The sequence below is a fragment of the Ovis aries genome, chromosome 5 (genome assembly GCF_016772045.2).
Source record: "Ovis aries strain OAR_USU_Benz2616 breed Rambouillet chromosome 5, ARS-UI_Ramb_v3.0, whole genome shotgun sequence".
NCBI lineage: Eukaryota > Metazoa > Chordata > Mammalia > Artiodactyla > Bovidae > Ovis > Ovis aries.
The window spans coordinates 9000054-9014905 of record NC_056058.1 but is presented as its reverse complement, the minus strand read 5'-3'; the positions used below and the strand labels follow the sequence as shown (position 1 = coordinate 9014905).

The 14852-nt window shown below is 37.8% G+C and overlaps 1 protein-coding gene and 1 long non-coding RNA gene across 2 annotated transcripts in view; both read right to left on the bottom strand.

Annotated features, from left to right (window-relative positions):
• The window catches only part of LOC132659866 (uncharacterized), a 995695-nt gene that overhangs the window by 59333 nt on the left and 921510 nt on the right, over window positions 1-14852 (bottom strand). The gene's annotated exons all lie outside the window — the stretch shown is intronic.
• Window positions 4553-5596, bottom strand: LOC114114788 (olfactory receptor 7A17-like). Its single transcript, XM_042251012.1, has one exon. The coding sequence runs from the start codon at window positions 5594-5596 to the stop codon at window positions 4553-4555; it is 1044 nt and encodes a 347-aa protein (XP_042106946.1).

Here is a 14852-nt window from a genome sequence, read left to right as displayed (position 1 = left end):
TTCCAAGTCTGATGGAGACTTATCACTAAATAAATAGATTAATTTGCCAATCAAGCAAACAAACCTGGAGATCTCACGGCTATGGGCCATCTGTTTGGATTTTCAAGTGACCTCAGGTAAATAATGGGGCTTCCCTGGTGGCTCAGAGGTTAAAGCATCTGCCTGCAATGCGGGAGACCTGGGTTCGATCCCTGGGTCGGGAAGATTCCCTGGAGAAGGAAATGGCAACCCACTCCAGTATTCTTGCCTGGAGAATCCCATGGACGGAGGAGCCTGGTGGGCTACAGTCCATGGTGTCGCAAAGAGTCGCACACGACTGAGCGACTTCACTTGGTTCAAGCAAATAATATTGGGTTTAATCCTCTCTGACTTTTTTCCTGTAGTGTCTACCGAACTTTTATACTCACCTGGATGGAAAGGCTGACAGGAAGTTCTCCATGTGGAAGTCCAAATTTCTCCATGGATGCTTGATGAAGCATCTGGTGCTAAAGCTCTGTCTCCAGACAAGAAAGAAGGAAGGAGTACCTGAGCTTACTTTAGGAATCCGAATGAAAAAACTATGTTCCCTCCAGCTCAAGGTTGAACTTGCTCACTCATTGCAGCAGTGGAGAGATTTAAAACTCTGTATATTCACTGTATATATGCTCATTTTCATTATTACTCCAACCCTGAGCACATTTCTCCATGGGGGCATGTCTGGACAGAATGGAAATTTTCTGTGCTGATTTGCTGTTCCCAAGAGTTTAGTTTAGATGTCAGGTCTATCCAGTGCTTATTGCTATTCCATGAACTCTTCTGGCTTCCAAGGGTGAAACTTGGATCCTTTTTTAACAATCTTGATTTACAATCTTGAGTCAGATTTCTCCAAAGCTGAGCCAGAGAAGCCTGTCTTGACTAAGTCCTGTGAGTCTGAAGTATTGACTTGTGGTAGGAACACAGCTCCTGATATCTCCAAAAAATGTTTATTTATTTCTTCAATAAAGGAACTGTGTTCTTTTGCTATAAAATTGTCATTTAAATAATCCTTGTTTTATAAGGATTTTAAAAACAAAAAAGGATGCTTTTGATACATCAGTCAAGAATTTCATGCTTTTAATATAAATGAAAATTTGGCATTTGAATTTCATTTACTATGCAAACAGGCAGATGGTAAAGGTTTTCCTTTGCAATGATTTTATTGCCTGGGATATTGGATATATTTTGGGGTTTATTAGCCATTTGACCTTCTGTATTGCAAATAAAGTCTTTCACTTATTAAAAATTGATAATCATAAAAGACACTGTTAGATCTTTTAATGCACTATGAGGTGAGCTTAGAAATGTATATGTATTATCTCATTCATTTTTTGCAAAAGCCCAACCAATGGGGATGGAACAATTATGAGCTTCATTCTAAATTTGCAGATTTGTGGTTCAGAAGTGTTACGTGGTTGTTCCAAAGTTATGAACTAAGTAAGGGATGCACTTAGCTTAGAATACAAAATACTTCTTAATTCTCTTGCACCAGGCCAGTGGTCTCAATTAGAGATGATTTTGTCTCCAGAGGACCCTTGGGGATATAGGGAGAAATAGTTGATTTTCCCACAAGGGGAAGTGTTCCTGAACATAGTGGATTGAATCCAAGGATGCAGGTCAGCAAACTACAAAGTACAGGACAGCCCCCACTACAAGGAAGTGTCCATCACAATGTCAACAGTGGTGAGGTTGAGAAACACGGTTCTTCATAAGACATTTCTCCCAAAATCAGTGTGTATATGAATCACTAGGGAATCTTATCATTAAATACAGATCCTGATTTGGCAGGACTAGAGTGTCCCAGAGATTCTGCATTTGTAACAATCTCCCAGATGTTGTTGATGTTGCAGGTCTTGTTCTTTGGAAGAGTCTTTGAGTATCAGGACTGTGGTCCAGTGTTAGAGTCAGGTGGAAGTATTTTCCCAGGTGGCGTGAGTGGTAAACAACATGCCTGTCAGTGCAGGAGACACAAGAGACATGGATTTGATCTCTGGCTCAGGAAGATCCCGTGGAGGAGGGCATGGCAACCCACTCCAGTATTCTTGCCTGAAGAATCCCACAGACAGAGGAGCCTAATGGGCTCAGTCCAGGGGGTCCCAGAGAGTCAGACATGACTGAAGCGATGCAGCATGCATGCACATGCGCATAGGTGTTTTAGTTCTCCATCAAGAATCTTCCTTCTCACATCATGTCTCATGTAAGGTGATCAAATGCTAGACCAATATCAAATGTGGTGGTCAAATGCCATTCTGCTTCTCCCTTAACAAATTTACACACATCTCTGGAGTATTTCCCTCTGTACAGATGGTAAAACTTTTAGGCCTTGTTTCCTCTTATGTTGTTGTTGTTGTCGTTTAGCCACTGAGTCTTGTCCGACTCTTTTGCAACCCCATGGACTGTGGCCCATCGGGTTCCTCTGTCCATGGGATTTTGTGCCATTTCCTTCTCCAGTTTCCTCTTACAGGACTAGGGAAAATCCTCCTAAGGAGTAGGTCGAGAAGTTTTTAATATTTCAGAGCTTATAGAAAATCACCTGGCAGAAAACAGTTGCTCACTTCACTGCAGCTATTATGACTGTGGTGTAGGAGAAGACTCTTGAGATTCCCTTGGACAGCAAGGTGATCAAACCTGTCAATCCTAAAAGAAATCAGTCCTGAATATTCATTGGAAGGACTGATGCTGAAGCTGAAACGCCAATACTTTGACCACTTGATTCGAAGAACTGACTCACTAGAAAAGATCCTGATGTTGGGCAAGATTGAAGGTAGGAAGAGATGGGGACAAGAGGATGAGATGGTTGGATGGCATCACCAACTCGATGGACGTGAGTTTGAGTAAACTCTGGGAATTGGTGATGGACAAGGAGGTCTGGCGTGCTATAGTCCATGGGGTCACAAAGAGTCAGACTCAACTGAGCAACTGAACTGAATATGTTCTAATTTTATTGAAACCAAAATGCCTCCAAATCAAATTTTACCCACTTAATTCCATTCTCATCACTTAATTGTCAAGAATGATATCAAAAAAGCCAAAACTAAAGATAAATACATTATATAATATTCTTGTATTGATGACATTTCCCTCTTGTTATTCCAGCCTCAAGCATGTATTTTCCCCCAGTGCACTGGTCTAGACAGAAGTTCCTCTTAATGATTCTCTGTTCCCAAGAGACTAGGTCACAAATCAGGTGAATACTATTAATATCAATACTTCTCCATGAACTCTTGTGCCATCTAGAGGTATAACCTCCTTATTCTACCATGAGTCCACATTTTCTCAAAAATCTAAGACAGAGGAACCTGTCTTGATTAGGTCCTTCAGATCTTCAAAGCATTAATTTGTGGTGGCGACATAGTCCTATATCTGCAGAAGCAGGTTGACTAGGGATTGTTTAGCACCAGGTTCAGCATGAATGTGCAGTGCATGACAGGCAGGGGAAGCTCACCACGTCCCAGGACAAAGTGTTCTCTGCACTAGACCCTGGTCTGGTAGTGGGGCAGGGTATGCCATGCCACGCCCCAAGGGTCGTGGGTGGTGGCCCGTTGGTGGGGATGGCAGGGGACCAGCTATCTGAGGCTCCCCTGGCGCTGCCGAATCCTTCAGCCTGGGCTGGATTCTGACTTAGAGGCATTCAGTCATAATCCCACAGATAGTAGCTTTGCCCCATTGGCTCCTCAGCCAAGCACAAACACCAAGTTTTAGCTTTTGTTTTAAAGTCTATTTTTCCCCCTAAGATAATGTTCTCCATATCTCCTATTTCTTTTACTTTCCATATGCATGAAATATCTTTTCCATCCTTTTACTATCATTCTTTGTGTGACTTTAGCTCTGAAGTGAGTTTCTTATAAATAGCATAGAGAAGATAGAAGAGTCTTTTTTTCTTTTTTTTAACTCAGCCACCCTATGTCTTTAATTGAGACATTTAGCCCATTGGCATTTAAAATATTAATGATAAATATATGCTTATTGACACTTTGTTATCCATTTTCCTGTATTTGTAGTTCTTTTGAAAATATTTGAGATAATATATATGTCTTCTGGGGCTTCCCCAGCGGCTAAGTGGTAAAGAAGCTGCCTGCAATGCAGGAGACATGGGTTCAATGCCTGGGTTGGGAAGATCCCCTGGTGGAGGGCAGGGCAACCCACTCCAGTATATTCACCTGGAGAATCCATGGCTGTGGTCCACGGGGTCAAAAAGGGTAGGACACAGCTGAAGCAATTGAGTATGCATGTGCATATATCATCTGAGATGAAATTCTTCATAAGTAATCCATGTAGCATCATGAAATTAACCAGAATTTCAAAGTCTTTCTGCTCTTAGGCTAGGAAAAACTTTGTGGAAATAGGAAAGTGGATCATGGGGATAACTGTCTTTTCATCAGATGGAGAAGAAAGCTTCAAAAAGTGAGTGCACAGTTTATTTAAAGTGCAAAAGTTAAAGAAACAGAAATTCCAGGAAATGAATAGAAAAAGCAAGTTCAACATCCACAATCTAATCAAAGAATAGAAGTTTTTGTTCCAAAGCTTGAGCTCTTCTTCAAGGCTGCTTCTTCAAACCCAGAACAATTTCCCTTTTTATAACTGCCATGTGAATGAGTCTTTTCAGAGCTCTTTTTATGTCTTTGTTTCTGAGACTGTAGATGAAGGGGTTCAGCATGGGTGTGACAACGGTGTACATCACAGAGGCTGTTGCACTTGAATGAGAGTTGTGGGGAGCAGTAGCAGAGCTAAGGTACACTCCTAGGCTTGAACAATAATATAAGGAGACAACTGAGAGGTGAGATGCACAGATGGAGACTGCTTTATATTTCCCCTGAGGTGACGAGATTCCATGTATGGAGAATATTATCTTAGAGTAAGAGTAAAGGATACCAGCGAGGGGACCACCACCCAACAGCACTGCTGTAAAATACATAATGGTATCATTAAGAAGCGTATCATCACAGGCAAGCTGGACAATCTGCTTGATTTCACAGAAAAAGTGAGGGATTTCCAAATCTGTACAGAAAGACAGCCGTAACACAAGTAAGGTTTCTAACAAGGAAAGCAGGGTACTAATGATCCAAGATAGCAGAACCAAAAGTCCACAGAGTCGAGGGCTCATGATGACTGTGTAGTGCAGGGGGTGGCAGATGGCCACATACCGGTCATAGGCCATCACGGTCAGAAGAAAATCATCCAACACTGCAAAGAGCATGTAAAAATACATCTGACTGATGCAGCCTTCATAGGATATAGCTTTTCTCTGGTTCTGTATGTTTATTAACATCTTTAGGATTGTTGTGGTGGTGAAACAGATGTCTACAAAGGACAGGTTGGAGAGGAAGAAATACATGGGGGTGTGGAGGTGGGAGTCTGAGCTGACAGCCAGGATGATGAGCAGGTTTCCAAACCCAGTGATCAGGTACATTAAGAGGAAAAGCCCGAAGATGAGGGGCTGCAGCTCTGGTTTCACTGATAATCCCTGAAGAAGAAATTCTGAATCTTGTGTATCATTTCCTGGTATCATGTTGTGGTGTTGATGACTAGGAATGAAAAAAAAAATTGCATGATCATTTTTACCCAAATGGACATTATTCATTTGAAAACGCTACAATTACATCTCTATCTCTATCTATCTATCTATCTATCTATCTATCTATCTATCTATCTATCTATTCATTCATCTTTTCCTCTGTATTTTTAATGAATCTTCACATTTAAAGGATGTTTTGTGACATCTCTGACTAGGAATTCTGTTAGAGAGAGAGGCATAATACTGACCTAAGTGGAAAAAACAGATCTAAATTGCTAAGGTAGTCCCAGTTAGATTATGATGTGGAGAAAGCTTTCAGATTTTCTCTCAAGGGATCATGCATTGCACAGTTTTAATGAGAAGTATCTTTATCCATTTGAGGAATATATGCTGAATACTAGCCATTTTCTAGGTTTAAAATTCTGAGAAAGAAAAGCCAAAAAATAATGATAAAGAATATAAGCACATAAATATCTTATATCATGCCACCTGGTGACAGATTCTATGAATAGTGTAAAAAAGTGTAAAAACAGTGGATGAGTGTGCTTTTTTTTTCTTTTTTAAACTGAGAGTTCAGGAAGACCTAAAACTGGAGAAGATAAAGTTATATTAAATGTTGTTAAGATATATCCATCTAAAATAGAGGAACTGACATATATAAAGCAAGTATTAGGAGACCTAAATGGGTAAATTGGCAGCAGCACAATAATAGAGGAGGACTTTGACACTCCTTTTACATCACTGCATAGCTCATTGAGACAGAAAATCAACAAGAAACAACAGCCTTATGTTTTCATTAGGCCAGATGGACATGATAGATTTGTACAGAACATTCCATCCAAATGCAGAATATACATTCTTCTCAAGTGTACATGGAATTTTCTCAAGAGTATTGTTTCCCATATGTTGGGAAACAATAGAGTCTTAATAAATTCAGAAGACTGAAATTTTGTCAGTCATTTTCTGATCACAACGGTATGAAACTACAAATCAGCTATAGAAGAAAACTGAAAAATATCAAGAAAATATGCAGGTTAAACAACATGCTACTGAACAACTATTGGTCAATTGAAAAATCAAAGGAGTCATTAAGAAAAATATCTGAAGACAAATAAAAATGAAAATCTCTGAGATGAGCAAAAGAATGAGAGGGAAATTTATAAGAACACAGACCCACCTCAAGAAACAAGAATTCTCTCAACAAACAATCTAACTTTATATCTAAAGGAAGTAGAAAAAGAAGAAGACACAGCTCAAATTCAGTAGAAAGAATGAAATAATAAAAATCGGAGGAGAAATTAATAAAATAAGGACTATAAAAAAAGGAATGATCAGTCATACTAACAGCTGGTACTTTGAAAAGACAAGCAAAATTGGCAAACCTTTACTAGGTTTACTGAAAAAAAATAGAGAGGCAGAAGACTTTGATTAATAAAATCAGAAATGAAAAAGAAATAGCAATGAATACCTGAGAAATACAAAAGATTATGAACAGCTATAAGTTAACAAATTGGACAACCTAGAAAACATGAACAGAATCTTAGAATTATATGACATTTCATGACTGAATCAGGAAAAGATAGAACATTTGAACAGACCTATCATTTAGTACAGATATTCAAGTCAATGTATGGCAAAACCAATACAATATTGTAAAGTAAAATAAATAAATTAATTAAATTTAAGAAAGTACAGATATTAAAACAGTAACCAAAAAGCTCCCCCAAATCAAAAGTTCTGGACCAGACAGCTTCAGGGGTGAATTCTTTGAAACACTACCTATCTTCCCCAAACTCTTCCAAAAATTAAACGAGAGAAAACCATCCTTAATAATTTCATGAGACCAAGTTTACCCTGATTCCCAAACCAAACTAGAATAACGAGAGCAAAAAAATATAGTGCAATAGATCTGAAGGACATAGAGCAAAAAGCCTCAACAAAATATTAACAAAAGAATACAACAATTCTTAAAAGGACCACACACCATAGAAAAGTGTAGTCAAGTGGTTTATGTTTCTGGAATGCAAGGATGTTTTAACATCTGCAAATTAACATGGAAAACAGCAATAACATAATGAAGAATAAATATCATATGATCAGTTCAGTAGATCCAGAAAAAGATGCTGATGTTGAAAGAGAGTTCAAAAGATTCATAAAAACTTTTACCATATAAATTCTCAATAAAGTGGGTATAGAGGGAATTTATCTCAACATAATAAAACCCATATATGACAAACTCACTGCTAACATTATAATCAATGTTGAAAAACTAGATGCTATCTCTCTAAGATTAGAAACATGACAAAGGTACCTACTTTTCCATTCTTATTCAAAATATTGTTGGGGTCTTAACCAGTGTAATGAGGCAAGAAAATAAATAAAAGACATTTATTTTTTGGAATTGGAAAGGAAGTAAATCTATCATTAATCGCAGATGGCATAAATTTTTGAGTAGGAAACTCTAAAGATCCCACTAAATACTATTAGAAATAACAAATGAATACTATGAAGTTACAGGTATAAAATCAATACAAAAAACTACAATGTTTATAAACAATAATGATGAACTAGCAGGAAAAAACCCTCAAATACAAACCCACTTACAATTGCAACAAGAGAATAAAAATTTAACTCCTAACAACAACAAAAAATCAACTCAAAATGGGTTAAACTAATGAATGCAAAACCTGAGAAATCATAAAACTCCTAGAAGAAGACAAAGGCAATACACTCTTTTGCAATATATTGTTAGATACTTCTCCTAAGGCAGGAAAAACAAAATAAAACAAAACAAAAAAACACAAAAATAATCGAATGGGATTACATTAATTAAAGATCTGCTCAGCAAGGCAAACCATTAATAAAATGAAAAGACAACCTACTAAATGGGAGATAAGCTTCACCAATAATGTATCAGATAAGGGGTTCATATCCAATATTTATAAAGAACTCATATAGGTCAGCAATCAAACTACAAACAACCTAATTCAAAATGGGCAGAAGAGCTGAATAGACTTTTTCTCCAAAGAAGACATACAAATGACCAGAAGGCACAGGAAAAGATGTCCAATCTCACTAATTATTAGTGAAATGCAAAGCAAAACCAAAATGAGATATCACCTCTGGCCCATTAGGATGATTATTACCAAATAGTCTAGAAATAATGTGCTAAAGAGGATGAAGACCATAGGTAACTCTTATGCACTGTTGGTAGGAATATAAATTGGTGGTGCGACTATTGAAAAACAGTGTGGAAGTTCCTCAAAATTTAAAAATAAAACTGACATATCATCCTAAAGTTCCACTTCTGAATATTTTACTCACACCCCACAAAAGTCCCACTAATTTGAAAAGAGGTATGCACACCAGTGTTCATTGCAGTATTATTAAAAATAACTAAAATATGAAAGCAGCCATTTATAGATGAATGGATAAAGAAGATGTGGTAGGTGTCTACCACGGAATACTAGTCAGTCAAAATAAGTCTTACTATTTTTGACAAATGTTCATCTAAACTAGGAGGTATGATGGAAGGAAATAACTCTAACAAACACTTAGATACAGAGAACACAGTAGTTGTCACAGGGAGCATTGGGGGCAGACAGAATGGGTAAATAGTGACAACTGTGTAGTGAAGGATGGAAATTGAACTTTTGGTGGTGAGTACACTGTAGCAGAAGTCAAAATATAATATTCATATGAAACTTATGCAAAGTTTTAAACCAATGTTACCTCAGTAAATAAAAGAATGTAGAAATAATACCCAAATTCCAGTTGGTAAGCCTCCCATGGATATGTAAACATGGAGATCCATATTTATATGACCATTTTGTGTCCTGTATTTAAGAAAACATGAAAGTCAATTTAAAAACAGAGGAGAGACCTACACATCAGTGGGTGAAAAGATCTAGAATACTCACATGGTTCCTGAGAAACAGTGATGAGAAAAAATTTTTTTATTGGTTCTGGCAATATTCGAACCCCAGTTATATCTCATCAATGCCCAGAATACCTAATAAATCAGAAAGAACATACATACAATTTAGTCTCCAGAGAATCAAACAACATTTTACAATGTTACAACCTTTTACTGATTACTGATTCATGGGGTTGCAAAGAGTCAGACACGACTGAGTGACTGAAATGAACTGAACTGAACTGACCTTTTCTTGATTCCATTAGAGTAATGATCATAGGAAATAAATTCTCAATTTAAAATAGAAAATATACAAGGTACAATAACCATTGTACATTTAAAAAATTGAAATGTGAAATATTTTTAAAAATGATACCATATGAAAAGACTCTGGGCACTTGAAAACTGAGTTTTGAATCTTGTATGTACCACATATTAGTTTTTTGTCATGGGTGGCCAATGGAACCATTATAAATGCTAATGTAAGAGAGTAATATACATATACATACAGTATATAGACATATATACATAGTAAAAGAGTAGTATACACTGTCTGGAGGTGCTCGACAGATTTATTCAATAAGCAAATAGAATAGTTCCTTCCTGTTAACATATGAATGATTATCACTGCCAATGAGATGAAGTTGATTTTTCCCCCTGCGTTTCAAGTGTCACTGTTGCTTCCCCACCTCTCAGTAATGAAATAGTTGTAAAGTAGAGCTTGTTAGCATAACTCTTTTTCATATTAGGTACAATTTGTTATCCATATGGATATCCAACATGAGGGATACAAACAAATATTCACCTCCCTTAGTCTGTTTCTCATCAACACACAAACATACTCAAACATAAACATGATACATGGACAGACATGAAAATAAAAGATACAAAACATGGAAATATTTACAAAATATGCAATAAACAAAGGATTAGTCTCCAAAATTTAATAACAGTTTGTGTGGCTCAATATCATAAAAACAAACTATCTAATAAAAAAATGAGTCTTTCTAGTAAACAAATGCTCAAATACATCCCATTTTAAGCATTTAAAAAATGCCTTTAGTTCACTGCACAAGACTCTGAACCTAATATTCTATAATACAACTCCCCTTAACTGTAAATATCCTCAGCCATGTTCTAATTTTACTGGAACTACACTATGCCTCGAATTCCTTCCTCATTCTCATTAAGCTGAATTTCCTATTCCATGAGTTAGCTGCAACAGTACTCCTTGTATTTCTAAGTCTAGAAGATACTTCTCTTTTTACCACATTAAGTGAATTAATTATAGGTTGATTAGTCTTTCTAGCATAGACACATGGCAATCTCTTGTCTCAGGGCTAGAGTGGTCTGGCTCTTATGTGATCTTACGTTAAAGTTCTCAGGTTCATTTCTCTCTGAACCTTTTTTCCTCACCTACTTATTGAGTTCTTAGATGTACCTGGATAATGTCTCTAAGAGAAAAATCTCTGTATGGATGTCTGAATTGCTGTCTGGATGATCAGCAATGGAGATAGAAGCTCTGTTTCCAGACAAGCCAACAGGAAGGAGCAAAGCATTGGTTCCTGAGCTATGTTAAGACACTAAAAGCAACAATCAAGTCGTCTCCAGCACCAGGAATGCACACACCAAGGAATTACAGCAGAGGAGATAGTTATAGCTCCCTAGGCTGCTCCTTAGGCACTGTTTCGGTTGTTGCCCCAACTTCTGAGTTCATAATTTCCCTGTGGGATGCTGATCTGAACATAAAGAAAATGATTCCTATTGAGTCTCTGTTCCCAAGAGACTAGATTAGTAGAAATCAGGTGAATCCAGTCTATTCTTAGTTCTCCATGAACTCTCCTGCCTTCCAGAAGTCTCATCTCATTACACTTAATCTCAACCTTGATCTAATGTTTTATCCAAATCTGAGAATGATAACCTGTGTTTACTAGGTCCCATGGAGTTTCAAAGCATTGACTTGTGATGGGATGTTTCCCAATAACTCTAGAAAATTAGTATTCCCCTCTTCAACAAAAAATCTATACATACATAAATGAACCAAATGTAAAACAGCTAGTTGGTTTAAAAAAAAAAAAAAGCCCTTTTTGTTTTTTCAATGAATGTGAAGAAAAACGGCAGTAGAAATACTATGACATCACTATACAAAAGGAAAGGACTCCCATAGACAATTTACGATGGAGAAAGCACATATCTAACAAACACACAAATATATTCACCTCCACAGATAATGAAATAATTTGAAAGTAAAGGCCATTACCATGTCTGCTTTGATATATTATATAATTTTCCTTCATGTGAATACCCACACTGAGAGGATACCATGAGAAATATATCTAATGAAATGCTATTGCAAGACAATACTTTCAAGAATTCTTTGGTCTGTGTTTCTCATTAATATACAGTCAAGTATGCACCATCTTTTAAAACAAAAAGAGTGCCGTCACTTCACTGTGTATTCTCTCCTTTGCTAATAAGGATATTTCTCTACTCCAGTTAATTACGAAGATTCTTGGACTTATTTTCCACTTATACCAGAAGCACTTTACATCTCCCATTCTATCTTCTAACTGGGCTTCCAAGGTAGCGCTAGTGGTAAAAACCCTTCTGCCAATGCAGGAGTTGTAAGAGACGCAGGTTCGATACTTGGCTCGGGAAGATCCCCTGGGGAGGGCATGGAAACCCACTCCAGCATTCTCTTGGACAGAGGAGTCTGGCGGGCTACATTCTGCAGGGTCAAAAGAGTCAGACACGACTGAAGCGACTTAACACGCACTTCAATTTAATTTTCAACATTGACCTTGCTTTGCTGAGTACAGTATTCACTTCTTTCTTAGGCATCATAAATAAATTAATTAATTAATGAGGCAAACAAGCAACCAATCGCAATGAATTGGGGGCGATAGTTTAGGGAGGATTGGCTCAGGTAAACATTCTTGGTTTTCCTTCTCTCTGATTCACTCCTACAATGTCTACGGGGCTTTCAGACTCAAGGATTGTGATCTCTGAGCGGACAGACTCCAGGAGGAATCACAAATTCCCCCTGGATGGTTGATGGTAGAGACTGAAATCTTTCTCCTGGCAAGATGGCAGGAAGGAGTGAAATACCGGTCTCTTAGTCAGGCTTTGAACACCCAAAAGAGACAATGGTGTCCCATTAAGCCCTGAATTTGCAACTATGAAGAATTTTGCTCCCTATATCTGTCCGTTGGGCACATATTCCTCTTGTTACTCCAAATTATAAGTACAGATGTTCGCTTCACTCTTCTTTCCCCACTTTGAGGTGTCTCTCTTCTCACTGGGATGTCCAGACGTGGGGTAGAGGAGATGGGAGTCATACGAAATTTTCTTTCCTTACCCTGTTCAATGGGATTCCCAGGTGACACTGGTTTCCTTGGTGGTTACAAAGATAGAGAATCTGCCTGCAATGAGGGAGACCTGGATTCATTCCCTGGTTGGGAAGATCCCCTGGAGAGGGGAATGGCTACACAGCCCAGTATTCTGACCTGCATAATTCCCATGGATAGGGGAGCCTGGCTGGCTACAGTCCATGGGGTCTCAAAGAGTCGGACACACTGAGCAACTTTCACTTTCACTCCCGCATGTCGCTAGTGGTGAAGAACCCACTGTCAATGCAGGAGACATAAGAGACACCAGGTTTGGTGCGTCGGGAAGATCCCCTGGAGGAGGGCATGGCAACACACTTCAGTATTCTTGCCTGGAGAATCCCATGGACAGAGGAGCCTAGCAGGCTATAGTCCGTGGGTGTCACAAAGAGTCGGACTCCCATCACTGAGTTAGTGATGCCATCTAACCACCTCATCGTTATTGACCTCTTCTCCTCCTGCCCTCAATCTTTGCCAGCATGAGGGGTTTTTCCAATGAGTCAGCTCTTCACATCAGGTGACCAAAGTATTGGACCTTCAGCATCAGTCCTCTTGTGAATATTCAGGGTATTTTCTTTAGGATTGACTGGTTTGATCTCCTTTCAGTCCAAGGGACTCTCAAGAGTCTTCTCCAGCAGCACAGTTCAAAAGCATCAATTCTTTGGCCCTCAGTCTCATTTAAGACAACTTACTTATGACAAACTGATTTTTTTCTGTAAACTATGTTAACCTAGATATGGAAATAGATGACCTGTCCATAGTTTGGTTTTAGAGAGACGAGCACTACACCCAGGCACAGGATCATGGGTGAGCCTTAGAAGTACTGTATAGAGCTGTTGCTGTTGCTGCTACTAAGTTCTTTCAGTCGTGTCTGACTCTGTGTGACCCCATTGACGGCAGCCCACCAGGCTCCGCTGTCCCTGGGATTCTCTAGGCAAGAACACTGGAGTGGGTTGCCATTTCCTTCTCCAACTGTATAGAGACTGAAAGCTAATTACAGAGACTGGCAGCTAATTACAGACTCACAAGAAATCTAGTATAACTTGGAACAACTTCAAACCATACCATCTCATTTGACAATAAATACATTATGTTTTAATATTTTATTTTATGATGGTTGGTTACTCAGCTTAACAAATATAATCATCAGTGGAATGGTATTAAGGGCAAAGATAATATTATATTGCTTGTTATATTTCACTGTGTTCTAACATTTGCAAATGGCATTTCTGATTACTCTCATCCAAATTTTTTTCCCCATACAACTCTATAAAGTGACCTCATTGATGTTCCTTTCCTGATAGCCAGGAGAGCTTGCAAAAACACGCATGTGTGTGTACAAAACAGGCTGACCCTAGGTCTTATGTCTATACAGGAAAGCACATTCTTATGATTCAGTTTTGATCGTGATAGTTGAAGGAATTGCTTTGTGTATGTGAGATACATAGTGGATGATACTGCCCATTCACTGCTTATTTTGTTTCTGACAACATTTAGAATGGATGCTAAGTTTTATTTAGAACAATGGAAAAAGTGATAGCTGTAAGCATCACCTGAAATTTTTAAGTAGGATGAGTGAAATAATTCAATAAGAAAAAATAAAAACAGGTTCATCAATCACCTTATACATTTACACTGATATTCTATACTTTAATGAATATACATATAGCTTAAAATAAATGGCATGTGTAATAATACAAAGTATCATTTAAAATTTGTTTATTATATACAATGCCATCTCCGATTCATATTAAGTCATATGACTCTGACTAAGTTATAATATGGCTGAAGATCGTATTAAGTCAATTGATTTATTTCAGTTTCTGTTTCTGTGTAGACTACATTGGCAGATCTGTATTTGATAATCAGCTTTGCTAATGACTATGGTAGAGAATGTGTACCTAGAATCTGATAAGAGAATAGAATCCTACTCAGGAGAATAAAACCCAATGACCTTTTATAAAATAGACTGTTATATTTAGGTCTACATTATCAGGAACACCAGTTCAGGCCATAAAAA